This window comes from Tupaia chinensis, unplaced genomic scaffold (assembly GCF_000334495.1).
Source record: "Tupaia chinensis unplaced genomic scaffold, TupChi_1.0 Scaffold000086_1, whole genome shotgun sequence".
In the NCBI taxonomy this organism is placed as follows: domain Eukaryota; kingdom Metazoa; phylum Chordata; class Mammalia; order Scandentia; family Tupaiidae; genus Tupaia; species Tupaia belangeri.
In genome coordinates this window covers 3,380,085-3,407,175 of record NW_006159548.1, presented here as the reverse complement: position 1 = coordinate 3,407,175, position 27,091 = coordinate 3,380,085, and the positions used below count along the sequence as shown (strand labels likewise).

Genomic DNA, 27,091 nt, shown 5'->3' with positions numbered 1-27,091 from the left:
TATGACTATGAATTTTTTTTAGAGATTATTTGCTATAGGGCACATGAGTTCAGTAGAGAGAGAGAGAGCCAGAAAGAGAGAAATCACACACCCCCAGGGGAAATGGTCATGCCATGATCCCATCTCCTCCATTCTCTTCCTGGGATCTTGGGAATGCACACACAAGCACCCAGGGTGAGTTTTAAGACGCCAGGTCCAGGACTTCAACCATGGTCAACTACATGGGAATCCAGCGATGTAACCATTACACCATCTGCTGGTACCATGACTATAAAAATTTCAAGTGACTTTTAGGCATTTGGGAATCTTGGAAAGCTGACAGAGGGTTTAGTGTCTACATTTTGAGATAAAGAAACCAATTTTTTTAAAAAATTCTAATTTTCTGGAGTAACACAATAATGAACAGCAAATCCACAATTTGAACCTAAAACATCCTGATTAACTATCATTTCTGGCTCAGTCTCTACTTACTTTTACTAGAAATTAATTTCAAGTGTTTGGGTAAGAATACAGTTTGATCTTTGAGCATCAAAGTATGAATTTTATAAGTATTTTTTTCCTAAGAAAGTAACTGACAAGGTATTGAATCACCACCTTCCCTCCTTTTTCAAGTGAACCTTCAAGTGTGATTAATATGACCTAACTTAACATTGCTAAGCTGCAAGAGAAATTTGGACTCTAGAATAATTTTGAAGGAATAGTAGAATTATAGACAAGATTTTTGAAGGCCTCTTGTCCAACTGCTTCAATGTACAGTTGAAACACAAAAGCCCGGGACAATCAAGTGGCCTGACCTACATTCCACAACTCCAGCAAGTCACAGCTGGTATAGGAACTCAAGTCTTCCTCTGACAGGACCATGCGTTTTCCAGTAGGAAGGTGTGCCTGTCCACTCTTCAGTGCCAAATCCAAGTTCAGGGATTTGTAATCAGTGGGTTCTGCTAGAGCACTTACTCTTATTAGCCAGAATCAAACGTAGTAGGAGATAGAACTAAGGCCATTTTACAAAGAATTTTGAGGGAAACACGAATGTTCGTTTTTGGTGGAATTTAATTGTTCTAAAAATGCTTAACGAAGTGACTGGAAGTATTTCAATCCCAAGGCAATATTGTCTTAATGTTATTATACACAGTGAAGTCAGATTGCCTTGTATACAAATTAATATATGCTTCTAAATGGACACCAGTGGTGTTAATCCCCCACTCTAAGATTTCACTGTGGCTTTGATAATAGACGTTAAGTTAACCAGAATTAAAAAGCTGACCAGATAGGCCAGTCTGAAGCTTTCGCTCATTTCAGTTTCTTGGAGTACAACTTGCAAACACTTGACCCTCACTGTGCTTTTTAAAAATTCCTGTATTAGTTGTCAACATCTAAAATTAAAAGGGATTTCTAACTCCTCTCAAAATACAGTGGACCCAACCACCCAAAGCCTGCATTCCCGTATAGCAACATGGCTGGCACCAAGCAGTAGCTGCCAACATTGGGTTCCACAAAGCAACTCCTCCTTCTTATCGTTCGCTCTTAGTCACTCCGATGATTCCTAAGTGCATATAACCTGTCACTAAATTTTACAAAAAGCTGTATTACTCCTGCAGGAAGTCATCTTCCTTGTCGGCAAAGTGTTTGCACACAAACGGGTCTTCTGTAAACCTGCTGAGTGGCAGGGAAGAAAGGGCAGGTCTGTCGTTCTCTGAGTTGATAATGCACTCCCCGCGGAAGGGCGCTGGCTGCTCGCAGCACTGGGTGATCTTGCTGGATAGCATAGCCTGGTTAGAGCAGATGTAGCTCATAAGCTGAGCCTATAAAATGGAAAAGGGAGCAGTTATTTTTCATGACCTCATTCTGAACTTTTTGTTTTTATTGTTATTAGTAGGGGGAAAAAAAAACAACAGGAAAAACTTGACATCTTATATTGCTTTAATCTTGGCAAACAGAGACCAAAAAAATCATTCATAGTGATTTACTTTAATAAGAAAAATTTCTCTATTTGACCTTTTAATATGTCTTTAAAAACATAGAGGGAGACAGACTATGTTATTTCTTTCCCTGTTTAGCCCAACAAAATACAAACGAAGAGTTTTATTGTCTTTTCATCGTCATTGCCGTTGCTGTTGTGAGGCCCCAGTGTAAGAAGTGCTTTCTCTATGAACCACATGACAACTCGTTAATTTGCAATATGCACTATTAGCATCACACTCACATTTTACTCGTGTGTGTGTGTGAATAAGCTAATCTCTACATTTAGGAATTCACGATCCAGTTGGGGAATGAAATAACTAAACGCTCATCATCATAAAACATCATAATAAAAATTGTGAGAGAAGTACACATATGATGCTTTGGAAAAAAAAAGAGAAATGGGAAATTAAGACTGGATGAAGGTCACAGTAAAGACCTTGAATGAAGGGTCAGCAAGTGGCCTGGTGGTTAAGGCAACTCCCAAGTGGTCTACTGTAGTTCGAGTTCCAAGCCTAGTGACTTGTCTTCTCACTCTCTCTGGCTCGCTCGCTCGCTCTCTCTCTCTCTCTCTCTCTCTCTCTCTCCCTCTCTCTTTCTGGGGAACACACATGTCTCGTAGCAATTTTTTAAAATAATAATAATAAATAAAATTATTAAATAATTACTTTAAAAGAAACGAACAGGAAACCTTGAATGAGGGGCCTGCAGTTGGCCTGGTAGTTAAGGAGCTGCATCCACATGACTGACCGTGGTTCCAGTCTCCCAAACTATAGTGAGGAGTTGCTTTGTGGAGCTAAAAGTTGGCAGCTACTGTTCAGCGCCAGCCCTGTTGCCATATGCAAATGTAGGCTTTGTGCGATTCAAGTCCTGGACCTGGTGGCTTGAAAAACATCCCAGGTACATGTGTATGCATGCCCAGAATCCTGAGGAGAATGGAAGAGAAGGGGTTGTGGCATGGCCATCCCTCCAGGGGGATGATTTCCTACTTTTCCTCTCTCTCTGTCTCTCTCCAGTGAACACGTCTGCTCTATGGAAAAAAAAAATAAGAGAAAAAAAATCTTGAATAATTTGAATCTTGAAGGACAAATAGAAGCTAACTTGAAACAGGTGAAGAGGAAGAGTATTCTATGGTTATTCATTTTCACATATAAAGAATCTTAGACGTAAGAAAGCATGACATTTTTTGAAGTGGCATTTAGATTATTTGAAGGTTATTGAGAAAATCTAATTGAAAATTTAGATTTGAACCAAATTTTTTGAACTTAAGAGCTACAGAAAGTAGAACTGAAAAGATTTTAATAAACAATAATTGTGCAGCAAGCAAATAGGTGTGAGGGAAAATAATCTAGGATGAAAGAGGAGACTGGGTTGATGGTAGTACAGTTCAATAAAATTGATATTTAAGAGAAAAGAACAGGTTTGAGGAGGTTGGCTAAAAAAAAAGGTAAGAAATTAACTGAATTCAAGGTTTAAAATGAATTAAGGCATCTACAAGGCATCTGCATGCAGATTTTCTTTAAGTAATTGGTATCAATTTAGGGCTCATATGGGGCCAGCAGGTGGCGTGGTAGCTGAGGTTTTAGACTCCCACTCCCATGGCTGACTGCGGTTCAAGTCCCAGACCTGGCAGCTTGAAAATCACACCAGGTCCATCTGAGAAGGGGAGTAAAGAAGCACACACACAACTTACGGCAAAAACTTGGGGAAAAAAAAAATGAGGGCTCATAAAAGAAAAACGGGATGAAGGTTTGAATTTGAGAGCAATAAACTGAAACTACATTACGGGGTCAGGCTGAGACTGATAAGGGAGAGTGTGTACACTAGCTAAGCTACCAGCATGTGCTCAGAAGCTGAACAGAATCGAATTAATCTTCTCTCAGGGAACTCCTATGGAGGAGCAAAGGTATATCTCCTCCAGGCGGCAGCTCCAGAAACCAGGCTGGGAGACAGAGTCGTCTTCAACCTATGGCTCTCAATACTGCCGTCGGAGTTGAAACCCAGCCTTGGATTAGGTGGTGGTGTAGGAGAGCCCAGCAGATTTTTATAGGCCAGATCTAGAAACAGCATAAATCACGCTGAGCAGAACTCGGTCAGGTGAACCAACCTAATTTCAAAATAGGTAGAAAATGTAGTTCAAGGTCAGCCGCTGCTCTAGGCCATGGAAGAGGCCATCTTTGCTAGATGACTACCCAATGTGTGAAGTAAAAAAGGAAAAGGCCACAAACAGATGTATCCAAAATATCCATTTTTTAAAAGTTCTGGGGCAGGTATGGGGGCCTATGGAAGAAATTATAACAATACTGATGTTCCAAGATGAAAAACTTTTCCCTCCTTTATTATCTTCCAGAAAACATCTATGTGGTTGTTTTTGGAAAATTAAATAATAGAATGGTTGACAAATGAAGCTCTAAAGTCAGACTTCCTGAGTTCAAATCCTGACTTTGCTACTTTTTAGCTGTGTGACTCTAGACAAGTCCCTATGCCTTTTTATACTTCAAATTTCCAAATCTATAAAATGAGGATGAAAATAATATTTACATCCTAAGGTTGTAGCAAGTAAATGAATTATATTTGTTAAGAATAAACAACAGAGCCCAGTCTAGAGGAAATGCTATAAAAGTGCTAGTGTAATAAAAAGAAAATGCTTAGAATCAGTACTTGCCACACAGAAAACTTGAAAGTATTATACATGTCCTACAGTGTCATGAAGTCAAAGAGGAACAGGGAACTTCAGCATGTAAAGCTGAATTATATAGATTGGCTTATACCACAGAATGTTAAATTATATTAATTTAGGGGACCAGCAGTTAGCGTAATGGCTGTGTTGCTGGACTCCCATGTAGTCGACCACGGTTCGCATCCCGGACCCTGTGGCTTAAAACTCACACCGGGCACATGTGCGTTCCCAAGATCCCGAGAGGAGACTGAAGGAGAAGGGATTGCAGCATGACCATCCCCCCTGGGGGGTGATTTCTCGCTTTCTGTCTCTCTGTCTCTCTCTGTCTGTCTGGTGAGCGCATGTGCCCTACAGCAAAAAAATAAATAAATAAATAAAACTCTCCCCAAAAATTATATTAATTTATGTCACTTAATATTTTAAAAATCCATTAAAATATACTTGTTCTAGGGAGAGCAGAAGGCATAGAGGTTAAGGCAGCTGAATCCCACATGACTGATTCTTCGACTTGAGTCCTGGATCTGACCGTTTATAAATCACACCGGATACATGTGCGTGTGTGCCCAAAATCCTACGAGGAGCACGGAGGACAAGGAATTGCAGTGTGGCCATCCCCCCTGGGGAGCGATTTTCCACTTTTCTTCTCTCTGTCTCTCCAGTGAGAGACATACATAGCACCCTATGTATTCTATAGTACTCTATATTCCTAAATGATATAATGTGAACACAGGATACTTTAGAAAAATGTGTATTACAAAACCTGATAACAGGTAAGTTCAGTCAATTCTCACTATTAACCGTAGTTATACACACTGAATTATTGAATAATGAATCATCACCCTTAAAAGAAACACAGGGTCCTCGTGAGTCTCTGGCCACCACACTTTTTTTGGCCCATCAAGACATCATCTTGCTCTATGCGCAGGTCTCTTTAAAGACTCCTGCCGTAATGTATAGGGTCAGTTCATTACCACTGAGCTCACAGCCAACAGCTCAGTGCCTTCTGCAGGAACACAGATTACTTTGTACCCAGACTTCTCAGTAAGTCACATCAGGGCTTTCTTCTGCTTACGAACCCTAGCCAGCACCTCATCACTACTCTACTACACTCGGGAGTCATTTTAAACAGTAAAATCACCACCACCACCACCACCAACAACAACAGCAACAACAAAAGGAATGGAAGAAATGTGTTATTAAATAAGCCACAGAAAGGACACTTATTTACACATAAGTGCTTACTTAAATAAGAAGGTGGAGCACTGCCTAGTTTGAGAATGTGTGTATCAAGCAGCAAAGGTTTTTTTGTTGTTGTTGCTTTGAGTATGCACAAGCTTGCTTATGTGAATAATCAAAAGTGCTGTGAGTATTGATTTTGGGCATTACAAATAAACTTTGGAAAGTAGGTGAATTTCAAAGTACAATATCCATGAATACTGATGATTAACTGAGAAAACGTTACAACTGACCTACAGTAAGGCCAGCGGGTGGGGTAGTGGTTAAGGTGCTAGGCTCCCACAGGGTTGACTGCAAGTCTTAGACCTGCGTCATGCGTGTATGTCCCAAATCCCTCCTTCTCCTGAAGGAGAAGGGATTGCAGCATAGCCATCTCCCAGGAAGTGATTTCTCATTTTTTTCTCTCTCTCTCTCTCTGTCTTTCTCTGTCTCTCCAGGAAGCACACATGCCCTATAGCAAAAATCTCTAAAACAAATACATAATAAAAAATGACCCACAGCAAAAAAAAAAGGAAAAAGCTGCTACAGATTTCTTTGTCTTCATCTTAACCGCTGTTTCAAGATAAGCTATTTCAAACCTTCGTAAAACAGAGGATCTCAATACTGTATACTTTGTTTCAGAGAATTCAAAAGGAAAAATTCTAATTCATTTTTTGGAAGCTAGCATAGATGAATACCAAAACCTACTAAAATATGCACCAAAAAAAGTTAGAAGTCTAAATGTACATGTATAGTTTTGAATATATATCGAGATATATCTGAAGTCCAGAGATACAGTAAAATGAGATTGACTTAAGGAATGTGAAGATGGTTAATAATTAAGCAATCACTTAATAAAATTCTCCAATGAATAAGTCAAAGAATTAAAACCAAATCATCATCCCAAAATTATGAAAGAAACTTAATAATGTTAGAATCCACCTAATTTTTTTAAGAGAGAGATTTGTGCTATAAGGTGCATGTGCCTGCCAGAGACAGACAGACAGACAGACAGAAAGTGAGAAGTCACTCTCTAGGAAGAATAGCCATGATGCAATCTCTTCTCCTCCAGTCTCCTTTTGAGATTTTGGGCATGGATGCACATGCACCCAGAATTCATCCTAATTTAAAAAAAGAAAAAGAAAAATCTGGGGCAACAGGTGGCACAAAGATTAAGGTGGTCGGAATCCACCTGGTCCACTGTGAAGTTTGAGTCCTAGATCCAACCACTTGAAAAACATGCCAGGCACATGTGCATGGATGCCAAAAGTTAGAGAGAAGAATGGAGGAGAAGGGATTGCAGCATGGCCAACCCACTTTGGAGAATGATTTCTCACTTTCTATTTCTCTCTATCTCTAATGAGCACAAGAGCCCTCAAAACTAAAGAAAAGAAAACCTATAAATAGAATTAAAATTCCTTGAATACATAAACATTATCTTTGTCACGCCAATAATCCTAAACCATTTTCCATTGCAGTTTAGACCAAGACAGGATTAACCCAACAACCTATAGTTATTTAATATTATTCATGAATGTTAGACATAAATGAACTAATTTTACCATGTTCTGCATTCTTTCCATAGTCCACATTACAGTAAATATTATTAGGAAGTGAATGTTATTTTCTTGCTCATTTTGTAGATTAAGAAATTGAGGCACAGAAAGGTGAAATGCTTTGAAACAATTTTGGAGTTCCTAGTTTAATATCGATACAGTTTGCCTTAAGAGGTTTCATAGATTTTGCGATGTTCTTGTTTTGCTTAGGATGGATTCTGTAAGGCCTCAAAAATTTCCTTCACCTTTCCCAGAATTCATCTAATGGTCATGCAAATAGGATTCTGACAGCCTGTCTGAAGAGCTAGTACTCCTGACTATGTGAGATATGTTCCTACCTGTGCTGAGACTCTTGCCATTAAAAACAAAAAGAGAAGAAGAAGAAGAAGAAGAAGAAGAAGAAGAAGAAGAAGAAGAAGAAGAAGAAGAAGAAGAAGAAGAAGAAGAAGAAGGGAAGAAAAGAAAAGAAAAAAAGACAACCTGAGAGGAGAATGGAGGAGAAGGGATTGTGGCTGCATGGTCATCCCCCATGAGGGGTGATTTCTCACTTCCTGTTTCTCTGTCTCTCTCTGTCTTTCTGGCGAGAACACATGCTCTATAGCAAAAATACTCTCCAAAAAAAAAAAAAATGGCAATTCAAGGAAAACTTTCCATAACTCTCTCCAGAATGGAATGGGCAGGGGCAGCGGCTATCTTTGCTAAGTGGTAGCGCTGAATGCCACACTGACCCAGGATATGGACTGCAATGGCTGGCCAGGGGCGGCTGTGATCTCATCCGGACTCTGTCCAGCAAAACAGCGATTGGAAAGCTTAGGATCCCAGGGATTCCGCCAAATGTTCTATTCAGTGGTTTTTCCATTTTGATTGCTATAGTTACCTACATCCCTTAATCTGTTGTATAATGAGATTAAAATGGTTGGGGGCAGGGGTCCTTGCTCATAGAGGTGGATCTCTCCATGAAATTGTGCTATTAGTCTTCCTTTGTTTCTGTTTTCTGTTTAATCCTGAGTGAAAATCATTCCATTTCCAAGCTTATGTAATGAATTGCAACACAATTTGTGACATACTACACAGCCTTGTGTCTGTTTGGACAGTTCAATTTTCTTCCTCCTGCTCTGGGTTCTGGAACTTTACATTTGGGTATGGAGCAGTTGACTCAGTGCTGTCCCTGCCCCCGCGTCCTGTGCCCTGTGCCCCTCAGTGCCACATCCTTGTCTGTGATGGCTTCTCCTTCCCGCCAGGCTGGTGTGGCCTGGGATGCAGATAGCAATTCCAGGATTGTGCAAGACTCAAAGATGAATACAACATACGATCCCAATTTAGAAGGAAAGTAGAGACCCATTCCAAAGACTTAAGGTCAGAGAAGTAAAGTGAGAAAAGAGAAAGAAAGAAGGGAGGGGAGGAGGGAGAGAGGAAGAAAAAAGTGTTTATGAGCTGAGAAGAGAGGAAAGGGACTCTATTCTACAGATAATACTGAGAAACAATCGTTCCTTTTTTAGATTCATTATTTACCCCTGCCACGTTTATTTAAGAAGAACGAGTTTAAGAGCCAACTCAGCACAGCCATTAAGTGCTGCTCATAGGGAACTGGAGCACACGTGACCAGCCACAGTTAGAATCCCAGCTGCAGCAGCTTGAAAACACCAGGTACGTATGTGTGCCTGTCTCAGAAGAGATGGCAGTGTGAACAGGCCCCATTGCACACATGCCTTCTGGTAATAAAAATAAATAACTAAATAAGCAAATAATAAGATAAAGGAATGATCAGTTTTTAAATGGCTGAAGTGAGTTTTAAGAACAGAGAGGATCAGAGTCAGCAGGGGACATAGTTAAAGAACTGGACTCCCACACAGGACCCTCATACAAATCCTGGACCCAGTGACTTGTAATCACACTGGGCCTGTGTGTGTGCATGCCCAAAATCCCAGGAAGAGAACAGAGGAGAAGAGCTTGTGGTGTGGCCATTCCCCCGGGGGTGATTTCTCACTCTCCTCTCTCTCTCTCTCTCTCTCTCTCTCTCCCTCTCTGTCTCTCCTCAGTGAGTGCATGCGCCCTATGGCAAAAGCCTTAAAAAAAATAATAAAAGAAGAGAACAGAGAGGCTCTTACCCTGCCCAGAGCACATGCTACTGCGTTTCCATCACAACAGATCTGATGCAGATTTTTAGTGTCTGTGGTCAGTTTGGCGATTTCAGAAAAGTCAGCTTTCGGTTGTTTTTTAGTCAGCAGAACTAGTTCCCTTAAAAGGAAAATAAGGACATTTTAAAGAGTATTTTGAGTCCAGTCCCTTTTCAACTTAGTCCTCGTTCACTGAATAATCAAAAGAATGGAAACACATTTGCAAACGCAGGGAGAAGATGGGATAATGCAAACTCATTCTTTTTCTTACGGGAGTACCCACAGCCATGCAAAGCTCTAAGCCACAAAATGAGCACGAGTTATTTCATAATCACATAAAAATACAACTGATTTCTATCCATTATTTAATGATTGCTTAAAGAAGTTGTGCTGCTTAGATAGACAAAGGACTGGGAAACCAGCCAGCCTGGGAAATGTATCTGACCAGACTTTCACGTAAATGTCTTCACTATAAAGACATTTTTTTTTCCTTTTATTTTTTTCATTTCATTTTCTTCCATACATTCAATCACATTATTATTTGTCTTACAAAATGGATATTTCAACAGGTGAACATTTCTCCCTAGTACTGTTGATAAAATTATGAAATATCTTCAACAGATAATACCACACCTCTTTGTGCCATTAACGCTTTGCCTTGGGTGTTCCTGGCTTCCGTTGAAACTAAGTCGTATTCTTGACATTTCTCTGAAGGAGATTGGTCCTGTTCTGCATGGAGAACTGGGCTTCTTTATTATAAGTTTTTGCCATAGGGCACATGTGCTCACCAGAGAGGAGAAAGATAGAAAGATACAGAGAGAGGAAAAGTGAGAAATCACCCCCCCTGGGGGGGGGCGGGGAATGGCCACACCACAATCCTTTTTCTCTTCCATTCACCTCTTGGGATTTTGGACATGCAATCACATGCACCCAGAGTGATTTTTCAAGCCACCAGGTCCAGGACCTGAACAGTGGTTGGTCATGTAGGAATCCAGCTGCCTTAAACACCATGCCACCTGTTGGCCCCAAACTGAGCTTCTGAGAATCTCCAATTGTCCAAAACTGGAGCCAAAGATGCACTTCTTCAGAGATAAAGTTGAACAAAACATAATCTGGACCAGCCAGGAAAGGTTGGTCAGGAACACCAAGTTCACATCCATCCCCACTCCCACAAGCACCACTGACTTTTCTCGTTTTATGTGTGCTGGGGCCAAAATTGTTCCTACCCTTCCAGAGAAAAGAATACCTTTTGTCTTCCAGCCTTTACCATGAAGAAAAATTCAGTAAGGGCCTGCATCTGAGTTCCCAGAATCTTTTGCACACTAAGAAAGAGACCAAAGGATTTGAGTGGATGGAAGGAGTAGAGGCGGGGGGTAATGGGTCCAGGCAGCTGAGGACCGTGCAGTTTCATCCACAGCCCTGTGCTCTATCTGAACAGCCAAGTAACAAATGTGTAGAGAAATGAGTCGCATTCCTATCAGCAGTTGTTATATGAGGGATCAATGATTTTTAAATGGGTGTAACCAGAAGTGATGACCCAGCAGCAACCAAGTCCACAAATGGGAACCAGTAGACAGCATAATGGTTATGTCGCTGAACTCCCACGTGGTCAACCACAATTCAAGCCTTGAATCCAGTGGCTTGAAACTCACACCAAGTGTGTGTGCTAGCATGCCCAAAATCCCAAGAGGAGAATGGAGGAGAAGGGATTGCAGAGTGACCAGCCCCCCTGGGGCTGTAGTAGAAGATTAGAAAATTTTCTGCTAAATTGCTGGGGGGTAATTTCTCACTTGCGTGCACACACCTTAGAGTAAAACTCTCTGAAAAGAGAGAGAGAGAGAGAGAGAGAGAGAGAGAGAAAGGAAAAAGAAGAAAGAAAAGAAAACGAAATAGGTTACTTAGAAGCCAAGCAGGTGGCATAGTGGTTAAGAAACTGAACTCACACGTGGTCGACGACATTTCAGACCTAGCGACTTGAAACTCATGCTGGGCATGTGTGCATACATGCCCAAAGTCCAGAGAGGAGAATAAAAGAGAAGAGATTGTGGCATGGCCATTCCTCCTGGGGGTTGATTTCTCGCTTTTTGTCTTTCCGTCTCTCTTCACGTCTCTGATGAGCACATGTGTGCCCTATAGCAAAAATCTCTCAAAAAAAAAAAAAAAAGAAAGTAAGAAAGAAAGAAAAGAAAGGAAGGAAGGAAGGGAGGAAGGAAGGAAGGAAAGAAGGAAGGAAGAAAGGAAGTGTCACTAGTCGCGATGTTACTTACACTGCTTTTGCTACTTTGTGGCTGAAGTTATTCCCAATTTCACATAAATGATAATGTCTCAAAGATATTCCTCTGATGTATTTTCTGATGGGTGCAAGCTATAATTAGAAAAAACAACTCATCAAAGAAATTTCATAGTAACAGAAAAGCTGATCTCACCATCAGTAGAGGAAAGAAAAGCAAAAATTGTGTATCTCCTCAAAACTGGAATCTACTAAATTGCTTAAAAGAGGCTACAATGTAAACACATCACATGGTTCTTTTATAGAATAATAGCTCATTTACCAGAGAACACTTATTCTATAACCTCAAACTTTTGGAACAAAAATGAGAACAAGAAAATGAGAAAACGAAAATCCAGAGAGCCACCAAAGTAAATTTCAATAATGTCTTACAATTGCATTTTGCTTCTATACAAGTTACTAAACTTGTCATCTTGTATATGGATCATACTGCTTATTGAAAATGTATGTCCCAGTTGTACAGTATATATTAATGGACTCCCCCACCCCTGATGCTCATACATTTGACATTCCATCATGCATATATATTTTTTTCTAAATAAATACAAATATAATTGTGTAAAAAGATCTACATGCATTTTTTTAAGATAGCAAGATTATAGATGCAAATAAGATGGTTTAACTGCAGGGTGATTAATTTAATAAATAATGACACATTATTTTGGAGAAGATTTATACTTCTAATTAAAAACCTACTATGTTTACATCACTAACCAAAACTATGTATTCACTAAGATCACAATCATGTATAAAATAAAAATCTATGAATAGAAAAAGTTAATAAAAGGCAATAGGGACCAGTAGTTAGCATAATGGCTATGTCACTAGTCGACCGCGGTTAGAGTCCCGGACCCAGTGGCTTAAACTCATGCCAGGCATGTTTGTGTGCATGCCCAAGATCCCAAGAGGAGAATGGAAAAGAAGGGATTGCAGTGTGGCCATCCCCCGGGGGGTGATTTCTCACTTTCTGTCTCTCTGTTTCTCTCTGTCTGGCGAGCACTTGCACCGTACAGCAAAAGCTTCTCAAAAAAAAAGAAAAGAAAAAAGGAAATAAAATCTACCAAAATTGGTATTTCTGTGTGGTATAAATATAAGTAATATTTTTAAATTTCATAACAAATCTGTATTTTCATTTACAATATTATATTGATCATGTATTAGTCTATGGATAACTGCATCGTCAAGTGATAGTTTCAAAAACAAGTTAGAAAATGTATGCAGAGGCAATATTCAAACTGCTAAAGTGGAATAATAATAACAATGATAGCAACAATTCTATTTAATAAGTATTTGTAAGTGCAAGTTAATTATATAATATAATTCATTATGAATCACTACTATTACTATTATCCTTACTTTGTTGTACTATAGTTATTTGAATTCAAATACATGCAAGCTTCTCTTCCTCCTTACAAGAAAATTTCTGAGATCTTAATTCAGAGATCATATTCTCTGGTAATAGAGATAGAGAGAGGGACAGTGAGAAATCACCCACCAGGCAGGAATGGCTATGTGGTAACCCCTTCTCCTCCATTCCCATCTTGAGATTTTGGACATGCGCACGCGCACACACACACACACACACACATACACACACACACACACTGGGAGTGTTTTTCAAGCCTCCAGGTACAGCACCCGAACCACACAGTTGGCCACGTGGGGTCCAGCTACCTTAACCTTCGTGCCACCTGCTGGCCCCTCCTTTTTAATTTTTAATTAATACTAACCAAAAGGAAAAAAAATGACTATTCTGCTTAGAGATTCCAAACTTGCCTCTGAAGGAATGGGAATTCACCAAGGAAAGAATGGAAAAGGGAATACAAAATATATATAAATACATTTAATGAAAGTGGGTACAATCTTTGAGTACTTACTCAGCATATACCAGAAACTCTTTAGATATGTTCTTTCATTTCTGGTAGATGGCAAGGCAATCAATAAGATAAATAGATAAAATTCTAATGGGGTTTAGAGGAAAAGAGATCATTTCTCACCGAGAAGATCAAAGAAAGTGGCAACAAATAAATGGCACTCTGGTTAGCCTTGAGAAAGTCATCCAAATAGTTACCAAAAATACTGCTCATTTTCAGCATGACTTTTGTAAAATCCAAATGATAAAGATAGTTATCTTGTGTGGTTATTTATTAATAGAAACTTTAATAAGCAGGGAAGAGTACTTTGATCCTGGAACTAGAATTGGATTTACATCTATCCAATAAAGGAGAAAAGCGTCCATGGTTAAATTGTGTCACATTACATTTTCCAAAGGTGGCTACAGTAATATCTCCTGCCCCATATTCCTCCTGTAATGAGACTTGGACAACTGTTACATTAAGAAATAAGGTACACATACTGTCCCCTTCAAGTCAGTGAGGTTTGACAGTATTTCATGCAGTAGAGCACAGTGAAAGTGACTTCCTAGGCTAAGTCAGAAAAGCTCTTGCAATTTTTGCTATATCCACTGGGACACTCCTTGAAGTCTTTGGCCACAAGCAAGCAGTCCACGTGCCCTCAGGTTAGCATGCTGTGAGGAAGCCCAGAGTAGCCCAGGAAGACACTGCATGGAGAGGCCCTGGGATTGATCTCACATGAAGAAAGAGATATTTGGAGCAGTGCCCAGGTGTTTCAGGCTCCCCAGAGTCCACGTTCAGCCACTGCCTGACTGTAACCACGTGACAGAACGGGAGCCAGATACATCCTTCAGGTGAGCCCTTCTTGAATTACTGACTCAGAACTCAAGAGTGATTAAATGACTATTATTTTAAGTCACTAAATTTATAATGCCGCAGTAGCAACTAGAACATTATGTACCTATTATGAGTAACATCTATGCTCCACCAGGCTTCTCAAGTGTTAATGACTATATGAATTGTCTGGACACTTGTCAACACAACGTCTACTTAGTAGGTCTGGAGAAGAGATTCAGATTCTGCAAGGGTTGGTTTTTCTTTTTTTTTTTTTTTTGTTTTATTTTTTTTTTTAGAGTTTTGTTGTTATTGCTATAGGGCATGTGCACTCACTAGAGAGCCAGAGACAAAGAGATAGAACACGAGAAGTCTCCCTAAGCAAGATTGCCATGATGCAATCCCTTCTCCACTCTCCTCTCGGGATTTCGAACATGCATGCATGCGCATCCAGTGTGTTTCAAGCCACTGGGTCCAGGACTTGAATCACCTTAGACAGTGAGGGAATCCAGTGCCCTAACCATTATGCCACTTGCTGGACCCCAGATTCTGCATTTCTAACAAGCTACAAGCTGACATATGGTGTCATCCACAGTCCACATTTTGCATAACAAGTAATAGTCGACATACGAATATTATACCTTTATCTGGAGGCATTCAGTCTTATTTTCTTTTTGGCAACATGACTGAATAGCAGCTTCATAGCAGGCAGACGTGGTCAGGATAGTGGGCCCGTACAAGAATGGATGCCTTCTAGAAGTTTCATAATTATACCTGTAATTTGACAAACACAAAGTTGTATAATTTGGAATATGAGGAATATAATTTGTAATATACTGAAACTATTTCTTAAACATTTAGGATTTATTCAGTCTTGTTGGCATGAATCCTTGAACTTCATGGTGATGAAGATGAGGTAGGGCCATACATGAAGGCATCAAGTGTTCACTAGGACAGATCACCATGAGGTTGGTCAGACATTTCCTGAGTGTCCATAATGTGACCAAACTACACCTTCTGGGCTGGTGGGGTGGGAGGAAACAGTAATTAAAGTCATTCCCTTTTTCATAGGGAGTGGGAAGTACAAAGTCCAATAGTTTAGGCTGAATTGTAAATACAGGCTTGTACAGTTGGTGCAAAGGAATTAAATATAGAGTTATTGGTGGGTGGAGGTCAGCCTCTCAAGGTCATCTAGAAGTTCTTTCTGAGCCAGACAGGTCAATGCCATTGGCCTCCAATATAAGTCTCATTCGATATGTTGGTGTGTTATCAAATCCTCACTCTTTGTTCCCTTCTTTAATCCATTCCTCAGGCTCAGTACAGAAGCTGGGCATCAGGCCTGCCTCTCATCCATATCTTACCTCCTCACAGTAATCTGCCAAGCTTGTTCAAAACACAACCACATATACACCAACGTACACAACAGGAGTTGATATTATAGACAGAAATTCACTATGCTCACACAAATCTATTTTCTCTTCCTATGTGAACAAAAAGACTACTTTTCTAGTTTCCTAGACTTGGCCATTAATTATTATTATTATTATTATTTTTACAATTCCCTATTCTCTTTCTGTTTCACAGTGATGCTGGAAAAGTGCTCCAGGTGGAAGAGCTCCTGGATAGAAATGCCTTGGACTCCTGAGTTAACCATTAGTAGAGAACTGTCCGGAACTGAACTCAGCTGAGCTGAGCTGAGCTGAGCTGGAAAGAGCTGAGCCACCAGGTTTCATAGTAACCAGCTGAGGCAAGAAGTCAAAGTGAAAGCAACAGTAAGGCCTTACACTTACTGGGGTGGTATAAGCATGAGGCTAAACGAGAGAAAGTGCCACCTCCTTTCTGTCCCGTTTTCCCCATGGAACCAGCCAAGGATTAGGAGATCAGCATAGACATGGGGTCGGCATAGTTCTGAAAGACCACCCCACTCCCCCCAAGAAACTGGCTTCTGCAGTTTTATGGACTCTAGAGCAAGGGAAATAGTTGTAGAAAGGAAGGGCTGGGAGTGAACAAGTCCTAAGTACTGAGTCAGAAGGTATCCTCTTCAACCCCTAATAAGGAAGCCTCAGCAGAGGTGTCTGAGGAAAGTTCCTACTGAAGTTCCCCTACAAAGCGGCCCCCAGATGGAGGCCACAGAGCTAGGACTGCAGCTATGCACAGGAGTGAGTTCACAGGAGACCTGAGTCCTTGACTGCCTCTTCCTTCAGACATCACATTGATGCTGCACCCAGGCTGGTATGGGTAGGGCAGCTTTGTGATGGCCTGTGGTCCAACATGGAAAAAATAATCACATATTGCTTTTTTAGGCAGGAGCCAGACTCCTCAAGAGTTCACTTAAAACAACCACCTAATTTAGACAGTGATATAAGAAAGAAAATCTTCCACCCCTAGTTCCTTGAGTAATATATAAATCTGGATTCCTGTAACTGCCCTAACTCCCTCCCACTTCTCTTGGGATGCAACTAAAGACAAAATTGCACCAACCCTGGGAGTCCAGTCAATGGTCAAGTTTTCTACTGGTGCCTTGCAATTGAAAAAGAAATTATGTTGCATAACAAATACTTAAAATATTTGCATAAAAGTCCCTCAATTATACAGAATCTGAGACACTAAACCACAGCAAAGAATGTGACAAGTTTCTAGAGTCAGGGATTATATCCATACGTAACTTTTTCCTGCTGCTCTCTGGAGGCTAGATCCAGTTACAGAATAATGTCTCCAAAATAAAAGGTGAGAGATTTTGTGGGAGATATGAAGCACTAACCAAGCATCAGAAGATACCTTGTCTAACAATTAATGCGTAGAGCAATCCTACAGTGATATTTTCTCTAGGTTAAAAATAAGAAATCCTTTTTTGTTGATGTATAATTGAGGTAGTGGCTATTAGAGTTTTTACCAGATATTTCCAGCTCCTCTTATTCGAGACATATGGCAGGATTGTACATTCCCACCTCTTCAAAAGTAAAACATGGCCATGTGACTTGCTGTGGTTAGTGATGGGGGGGTAGAAATTGTGGGTTTACTGATAAAAGCTTAAGAGACGATGCATGATCTGCCCTCATCCTATCTTTTTGCCACAGAATCAAGGAGGCAGAGATCGAATGAGGTCTTTATCAATCCGGTCACTAAGTGACTCCCAATCTACATTAGGCAGATAGCATGAATGAAAAATAAAACTTCTCTTACATTAAGTAAGCCAATGGAAATGATAGGTAATTTGTTACCAAGGTACAACTTTGCCTGTCCTTGAATTATTACGTTTTCTTTTTAAGAAGTCATAAAGGAAAAGAATCGTCCTCCAGTCATGGAGCTGGGAAATAGGTCAGATACAAGGGCTGACTCTGATCCATTAGCAGCTGAGGACTTAGGAAAGCAGGTCTGTGCTTCACAGGAAACCCCTCCTTCATTCTCACAAAGGGACTCCAAACCTTGTCCCTGAAAGTTCAGTCAAAATTTCTGTATCTGTATCCATAGAGTTTGTCAAGTTCAACTTACAGAAACAGAGCAAAGAAGATATATTATCAACGTACCACTTCTTTCCAAGTCAAGGCAAAATTCTTGGTCAAAATGAAATTTCACTAGAGTCATCTATAATTCTGCTCTGTATTGAGTCCTATACCAAATTAAAGGTTCATTTTTGTGCTACAGTAACTTAGTTCTGTTAGAAGATATCCAAAATGAACCAGTCTAATTTCAACCCTCCAAAGGCAAGATTTAACTTAGTATAAGACGAAGTTTTCTAATAACTGGAGTCATTAAAATGTAGAACATCCCTATTGTAAGGTAAAGAAGGATCACAATTAGTACCCAACTTCTAGAGTCAGAAGTACAATAAAATTTTAGACAATAAAAATTTTATTGAGAATTTCTTACATCATTTAAAATTCAATTTTTTACATATTTTAATTTTCATAACTCATTAGAATTCAGTAACTATGGTTATATATATATATATATATATATATATATATATGTGTGTGTGTGTGTGTGTGTGTGTGTGTGTATTATATATAATACTCTTTCATAAGTCCAAAATATGATTTTTTTTTCTCTAGCATTAATATAGGTTCATATTTCATTGATTGAGAATAAAGTAAAGCTGTTGGCTTATTTCATTTAATTAAGCAGTTAGATCATTATTTATCATTCTTATATGTATAGTTATACACTTGTAAATTGAAATTATTGTATACAATAACTCCTTAATACTACTTTCACTGTAAATGTTCAAGAAGAGGTTAGATTCATTGACTACTGGTTAGATTTTATAATCTTTGAAAGTTCAACCCCAAAACTGACTCTCTAATTCCCATCTAGAGTGTGCAATGCTTTATTAAGTGGGTAGCTAAGTTCACATTTTGGTTCCAATCTGGTGTCCTTTAACGTCAGACATGTTGGGCTCTGCCCAGTGCTCTGTTCCTTAGTTCTTTTTCCCTATTTGGCTAGTGCCACTTAATTCTTTCTTGAAGGCTCAGTAATTTCTGGAGTAGTTCTGACTCCTTTGGGGCAAATGAAAGGATTTTAGGTTACCCAATATCAAATCATCCTGTTGCCTCATTCATCTCTGGTCTAAAGTTTCATGTCTACCATCTAAAATCAAATCATCACAAATCTAGGCATCAGATCTCTGCCCTAATCCTGTCGTCTGAGCCTGTCTTGATAAAATGACTAGAACTATTTAACACATTCCTTGAATGCTGATGTCTTACATTTCTCTTAATGTTTTCCTGACTGTATCCAACCATTTGTCAGTACCCAACTATCAACAGACTTCCACACCAAGCAGGAAACCCAACCTAAGTTTGGCTATGCATTTGCTGTGGAACTATCCACTCTAGGTAGGATTACAGAATCAGAGTTTGAGATTGAAAATGCACCTATGGGACCAGTTCTGTGGCCCAGTCATTAAGGCAACCAAATCCCATGTAACGTAGTTCAAATCCCAGTGGCCTGAAGAACATACTGAGTGCATATGCATGCATACCCAATGTCCCAGCAGGGTGGAGAAGGGAAAGTCATGGTGTATTTTTCTGTGTTTTTTTTTTCTATGCAGAAATGTGTCATGACTTTCTCCCAAAACCAATAATTTGTCTCATCAATATTTAGAAATGGTAAAAGTCAGGTTTTTAAGTATATGACTCCTACTAAAACGGAGATTGTTTCCTGTCTCTTTCTGAGGATGAATTTATACTTTCTGATTACTATAAAGAGTTGACTGTGGCAGTGTCTGAGTGTCTGATGTGCTTTCCTATGATCCTACAGAATGAATCATCACTAAATTCTCTTTTTATTTTATCCCAAAGTGATCGAGTCTCTTTGGGCATTTAACTTGTACAAACCTACCTGGTCTCATGAAAGACGTGGGAATTATTGTGATCAGAGCTTCTCCACTTTCTATATTTAATGTATTTCAAAGTATAAAAAAAAAATATCGATTGCACCTTCTTATTTTACCCATTGTTTGTTTGAGTGTCCTTTAAATTTTTCACATATAGGGAAATTTTCCAATATAGTAATATGCTGTACTGGTCTGCAACCTAGAAGCAATAGGCTATACCATATATCCTAGGTGGGTAGTAGGCTGCACCATCTAGGTCTGTTAAACTCTCTGATCCCTCAATAACAAAATCAACTAATGACACATTTCTCAGAACATTTTAACAATGTTATACATAACTGTTTTCATGCAATGGAAATTGTTTAGTCGTAAAAAAGAATAAAGTATTGGTACAAGCTATAAATCTTGAAAACATTCTGCTAAATGAGACAGACAGTAGAAAATTGGTTGCTTAGGCATAGTGGAGGGGAAAAGAGGATATGAGAGTAATAGCTAAAGGATATCAAATCAAGGGTATTACCGTTATCATTTTTGAATTGGTGAAAATTTTCTAAATCTGAACTTCATCAGGGTTGCACATTATCTGTGAATATACTGAAAACTAGTGAATTTTACACTTTAAATGCATGAATTGCATGTTATATGAATTGTATCTCAATACATCTGTTAAAAAACCCACCATATGACAGATAAGGAAACTATAATTTTGGGAGTCTCGGTGGCTTACTTAATGGGAGGAAGTGCAATAAATTGACTAGTGGTTTGTCCCCTTAAAGTTTATGTACTGGAAGCTTGGTCCCCAGTATAATGTCAAAAACCTCGGAAGGTGGGTGTGGGTGCCTAGTGGGCAGTATTTGGATCATGGAGACACCGTGCTCATGAACAGATTAATGTTGTCTCTCAAGAGGGAGCTACCTTTTTCTCTCAGTGGAAGAGGTTATTCCTCACAAGAGCAGGTTGTTATAAAAGGAAGATGGTTGCTCAAAGGTCTCTGTCTCTCTCTTTGTATATGTGCACTGACCTTTCTGCTTCTGTCACCCATGTTGTAACATAGGACCAGAGACTGGCCAGATGCTGACCCCATGCTCTCAGACTGTCCAGCCACCAGAATCATGAACCAATGAAACCTCTACTCTTTATAAATCATTCAATCTCAGGTATTTTTGTTTAGCAACATAATAAAGGACTAGAACATGAATCAAATGTGGTCTACATTTCTAACCACAGGAAAGTTAAGGAGTTGCTATTAAAAAAAGGCATCTCGGGACCAGCAGTTAGCGTAATGGCTATGTTGCTGGACTCCCACATAGTCGACCGCGGTTCATGCCCCAGACCCAGTGGCTTAAAACTCACACCAGGCGCGTGTGCGTGTGTGCCCAAGATCCTGAGAGGAGAATGGAGGAGAAGGGATTACAGCGTGGCCATCCCCCATGGGGTGTGATTTCTTGCTTTCTGTCTCTCTGGCTCTCTCTGTCTGTCTGGCGAGCACACGTGCCCTATAGCAAAAACCTCTTCAAAAATAAATAAATAAATAAAAGGCATCTGCAGGCCAGTAGGTGATGTGATGGTTGTGGTGTGGGACTCCTACATGGTCGACTCCATGGTTCAAGCTCCAGATCTGGTGGCTTGAAAATCATACCAAACTGTGCACATGCATGCCCAAAATCATGAAAGGAGAAGGGGTTGTGGTGTTACCATGCCCTCAGGAGGGATTTCTCACTTTTTTTCTCTCTCTGTCTCTCTACAGCAAGCACACATGCCTATGGCAATAAACCTAATATATATATATATATATGGCATCTGAGTGCATAATGTTAAACTTTGGATCCAATAGTCCTTGGGTATACCTCTGTTGAACAAAAGCCTTTAGGTTTCTAAGTCCAAATTTTCAGAATGTTCAACATTCTGAAATAGAATTTATCTTTCTCCCTTGTGGTATATAATTGCTTCACTTTCATACAATTCAGAGTTGCCAAACTAAACATAACCAAAAATGTCCAGGAAAATGTATTTTTAATGAAAAATATCCACCAAGAAATAGATGATAATTTGCTTGTTTTGCTTCCTAATTGCTCTTCCTTGGTTTCCATGGGAATGTATTTTAAGAAGTAAACTCTGGAGCAATGCATATGCAGTATCAAATGGAAATGAATAATACAATTAGTTCTTGAATACCTTTGGGTGGCAGTAAATGTGTGGGATACTATAAACTTCAGTGACGTGTACATTCAGATTTGGAGGAAAAGGGTAAAAAGAGGCCCTCTTTTGAAATGAAAATAAATAGAAATCATTATTAAATAAGCGAGGCTGGCAACTGGCAGAAGTACTTCATTTCTCATAAAACTGATGACTTTGTATATTTATTCTGAGCCTAATAAATATAGGTAGGCTTTAGTCCACAAGGAGATGGAGTAAAAAAAACTATAAATAGGGGCCGGCAGGTGGCGTGGTGGTTAAGGGTGCTGGACTCCCACATGGCCGACTGTGGTTCAAGTCCTGGATCTGGCGGTTTGTTTGCTTTCTCACTTTCCCTCTCTCTCTCACTCTGTCCCCTTCTGATCAAATTTAAAAATACATGAATAAATAAAGCTAAATAAAATAACTTTTTAAAAATCTATAATAAAGAAGAAAATTACTCATTTGTATATGAAATTATTTAGCATAAGAATAACAGAAGCAAAAATTATGAAAGTTGTAAGAATGATTAGGGTTTATCAAGAACATTCCAAGAGAATTGCTATTTTCATGGAATTTGCTAATCACAATGTAGATAAAATTTATAATGAGACAATAATAATTCCCAAGACTTTCTGCTGACTTGGAATAGAAACCTATAATATATTCGCTTCTTCTTTTTCATACTTTTTATGAAACTTCTTAAAAATTAATAGTTTGGTTTCCTGGGATCCTTTACACAAAGATAAGTATTCTAGCAACAGAGACAAAGCAACCAGCGTAACTAACAAACTGGTGATCTGGCTGATAATTCCGAATCTTGCCTGGTAGGATCTCAGAGCCTGGTCTCCCAAGGATAAACTAATCCAATGTAGGTTTACAACATTTCAAATATTACATCTTGGATGTGAGTCTGCTCCATCACCTTGCCTTTCAACCCCCTGCCTACTCGTTCAACCAGTCCCTTTCATAACAATGTCTGTTGGTTGCAATCTAGTTTTAAAAAGAGAAAAAGGCAGAACATGATCCACCTACCAATTGGTGAGCACATTCTGAGGGTAACTCATGTGGCTGAAGGTTCTTGCATTTCTCTGTAAGATCTAGCAGCTCTTTAGCGATGGTTTGTACTTCTTCGTAAGTTGCTTTCTGAAGAAACTGAGCAACCATAATGCTGGTGCTGAAAACAACATTTGTGAATTTTAAATATACAATCAAATTCTATTCCTCCATCATTCTTCGTTATATATCACCATCCCGTTTCCCCAAATATACAGGGTGCGTGTACTCTCACCAGACAGACAGAGAGATAGAAAGCGAGAAATCACCCCCCAGAGGGGATGGCCACGCTGCAATCCCTTCTCCTCCATTCTCCTCTCGGGATCTTGGGCACGCATGCACACGCGCCCGGTATGAGTTTTAAGCCACCGCGTCTGGGACGCGAACTGTGGTCAACTACATGGGAGTCCAGCAACATAGCCATTACACTAACTGCTGGTCCCTTCATGATTTCAAATTTTTGAGAAAAGAATATTGATAAATAAAACTCACAGGTCTCTTAAGTTCTCCTCTAAGTAATTCTGCCTATTAATATGCAGCATGGCTGGAAAAAAAAAAAAGATCATTTATTTGTCGCTATGATCTGATGTTGTGTCCTCCCCACCCACCCAAATCAAATTCATACGCTGATTTCCTGATTTTTTTTTTCTTTAGGTTTTTGCCACAGGGCACATACACTTGTAGAGAGAGACAGAAAGAAAGTGAGAAATCACTCCCCAGGGGGGATGGCCATGCTGCAATCCCTTCTCCTCCATTCCCTTCCTGGGATTTTGAGCACACACACACACACACATGCCTGGCATGATTTTCATGCCTCCAGGTCCAAATCTTGAGCTATGATGAGTCATGTGGGAATCCAGTGCCTTAACCACTTGCTACCTACTGGCCCCCATTATATTGAAATCTTAACCCCTAAGGTGATGATATTAGAAGGTAGGGCCTTTGGGGAGGTAATTGGGCTATGAGGCAGAGACTTCATGAGTAGGACTAGTACTTTTATGAAAGAGGCCCAAGGTAACTCATTCATCCCTACTACCCTGGGAAGACACAGAGAAAGGACACTATCTCTGAACTAGAAAAGGAGTCCACACCAGATACGTTATATAAGGGCCCTTAACAAGTACCAAATCTGTCAACACCTTGATCTTATACTTCCCAGTCTCCAGAACCATCAAAAATAAGTGTGTGTTGTTTATAAACTACCTGGTTTATTTTATCTGGCTATAGCAACTCAGTCAAAGATGTTTGCACAAGAGGACATTTTCCAAATTAAAATATTCTTTCACAATTCTACGATCTATCTTTGTTCACTAATAAATTCCTGCATCTTTTCTAATTGAGCATAATAAATGAGAACAGCTTATCAGAATATATTTTCACTAGTATGTAAATTCTAGAAATGACGTATTTACAGTCAAATATATTGTATAGCTGAAACCTATCATTGGTCTACAAATAAGCTACATGTACTTGTGTTGAACTTCTGAATTAACTGAATTAGATAACTTGGTTATTTAACTCTTGATATTAGAAGTTACCAACAACCCTGGGGCCAGCAGATGGCATGGTGGTTGGGGTGCTGAACTCTCACATGGCCAACTGCATTTTGAGTCGTGGACCTGGCAGCTTACTTTCTCACTTTCCCTTTCTCTCTCTCATGTGATAATTTTAAAAAATAATAATAATAAATAAATTTTAAAAAGTTACTAACACACCCAAGTTAATCACTGGGAATAAAATATGAAGACAGCATCTCACACATCTTGGATTTGCTCCTCACCTCCACTCACCCCATATGTGTACACATGTTCTCTGTTGAAAACCATATCTTCCTTCTCATACCAATGTCTTCTAAAAAGCATAGCAGCTCTTTTAAATAAAAATACTATTGTCGTTATATTGTTAACCACTGTATCAAAATAAGGAAGTGTTGGAGACAAGCTATTCTGGTTCAACTTCTAGCTCTGATAACTAATGGGACTTTGGGAAAATACCTCAAGTTCTCCAAGTTTCTGTTTGTCTAACTGTAAAATGTGAATAAGTTCTACTACCTTAGGTGGTTGTTAGGATTAAATGAAAGTGTATGTATGAGGTATTAGCACATCATAGGTACTGAATAATGTAGCCCATAACATTATTCCTGCTATTATTCACATTATTGCCCTACAAACACATATCTAGCTTCAAATACAAGTTGGAAATGTAACATTCTCTAACCTAGAGTGGATTTAAACTAAAGTGGCATATTCTTGTGTGTGCTGTCTCAATATATTAGCTTTCTTTCTGCATTCATTCCACAGGTTAATCATTAACAATTTTCAACAACTGTATTGACAGTGATGACCACTAAGAAAAATAAACGTTCCTATATACATTTTAGTAGTCACTTTGCCTTACTTACATTCTCTTTACACATGGGATGTACAGATTGTAAATAGGATGACCTACCTGCATCTAGTAAACTTCTCTGAAAAGTTTGACATTTAATGTAGCTGAAGAAAACAAAGAAAGTTATCAGCGTAACAGTCTTCATTATTTCTGAAGAACCTTTATGGAAGGTATGCTATTGGTGAAAAGGAAGAATTTCTTTATATTCTTTTCAAGTAACTACTATTAACAATTAACCTTTATTCTGGTAAATGACTTTGCCAAGCCACTATGACCTTGACAAAAATGCATGACAATGAGGAAATATTGTGATGGATTACATTCATTAATGAATCCTGGATTTTAAAACAAATCATATCAACCTACTTGCTTTTTCAACATTGCAACATACAGGGTTTGGAACCAAGTGATTGATAAACACTTTGGGTAAATATTGATCTGCAATATCTCATCCCCTAGAAATGTTTGTTGACCTGTACAAAGTTCTAAAGTGGCGAGGGAGAAGAAAAACAGGCTCTACCCCAGATCAAATAAGTAGTCAGGGCTCTGGTTCCTGAGCAAGGCAGATTGTCCTGTTCCTTGAGAGAGGAACAGCTGAGAGCAAACCCAAGGGAATGGGACCTTATTCACTGAGTGTTGAATCTAGGCCTGGCACCTTATATGACTTTCAGGTAGATAGCAATATCACTGTTCCTCGAATGAGAAACTAAGACTTACTCATGGACACAGCAAAAAATTTAGGTCTGATTTCAGAGACCACTCTCTTGAAGAGCTAGTATTCAAAGTTGATGTCCAATGTGGCTCAACTTTTGTCAGCTTTGCTTATCACTGAGTTCTTGGGTCTAAGGCAGGAAACAGGTAATTACTGATTATGCACACACACACACACACACACACAAAAATGAGTGTACAGTTCACAATTTTAGAAAGGGAAGATCATTGGTTAGTAGTTTAACTATTCTTTGTTCACATTCTTCATTTCTAAATGAATGGTTTAGACTAGATAAACTCTATGGCTCATAGTTCATTACTTGATTCTGGTTTTCTAAATTAATATTTAATATTAATATTTCTGGTTTTCTAAAGAAAAAGAAGATGAATAAGTGAGAGAGATATTCTTGCCTGAGAGACAACAACAATAAAAATTTGGGGACCAGCAGTTGGTGTAATAGTTATGTCGCTGGACTCCCATGTAGTCGACCATGATTAGAGGACTGGACCCGGTGGCTTAAACTCACGCCAGGTGCATGTGCGTGCATGCCCACAATCCTGAGAGGAGAATGGAGGAGAAGGGATTGCGGTGTGGCCATCCCCCCTGGGGAGCGGGGGTGATTTCTCGCTTTCTGTCTGTCTGTCTGTCTGGCAAGTGCACATGCCCTGTAGCAAAAATTTCTCCAAAAAAAAATAATAATCATAGAAAAAAAAAAACTCTTTTACATTTAGATTGGGGACACATTGGCTTCTAGTAAAGACTATAGATGGCTCTATGTGACAGAAAGTCAAGGTCAACAAGGGAAGAGGTGTCTTTGACGGGTTTCCATCCTCCTTTTTGGATCTTCTAAGCACTCCTAATGCTCAGAATCTTTTCCATTGTGCATCCTTAGAGCCGTTCTCTTGAAATCTTACTATCAGA

At 39.3% G+C, this 27,091-nt stretch overlaps 1 protein-coding gene across 1 annotated transcript in view; it reads right to left on the bottom strand.

Annotated features, from left to right (window-relative positions):
• Positions 1 to 25,615, bottom strand: part of LOC102500920 (albumin superfamily member 1) — a 44,926-nt gene extending 19,311 nt beyond the window's left edge. The window contains exons 1-8 of the mRNA XM_006142978.2: positions 25,519 to 25,615; positions 23,563 to 23,614; positions 23,050 to 23,191; positions 16,597 to 16,763; positions 15,146 to 15,278; positions 11,795 to 11,892; positions 9,519 to 9,648; positions 1,591 to 1,802 (exon numbers count right to left, since the gene is read on the bottom strand). Coding sequence (XP_006143040.1) covers positions 1,591 to 1,802; positions 9,519 to 9,648; positions 11,795 to 11,892; positions 15,146 to 15,278; positions 16,597 to 16,763; positions 23,050 to 23,191; positions 23,563 to 23,614; positions 25,519 to 25,603 — 1,019 coding nt within the window. The 5' untranslated portion in view covers positions 25,604 to 25,615. The remainder of the gene's footprint in view (positions 1 to 1,590; positions 1,803 to 9,518; positions 9,649 to 11,794; positions 11,893 to 15,145; positions 15,279 to 16,596; positions 16,764 to 23,049; positions 23,192 to 23,562; positions 23,615 to 25,518) is intronic.
• Between the last annotated feature and the right edge of the window lie 1,476 nt (positions 25,616 to 27,091).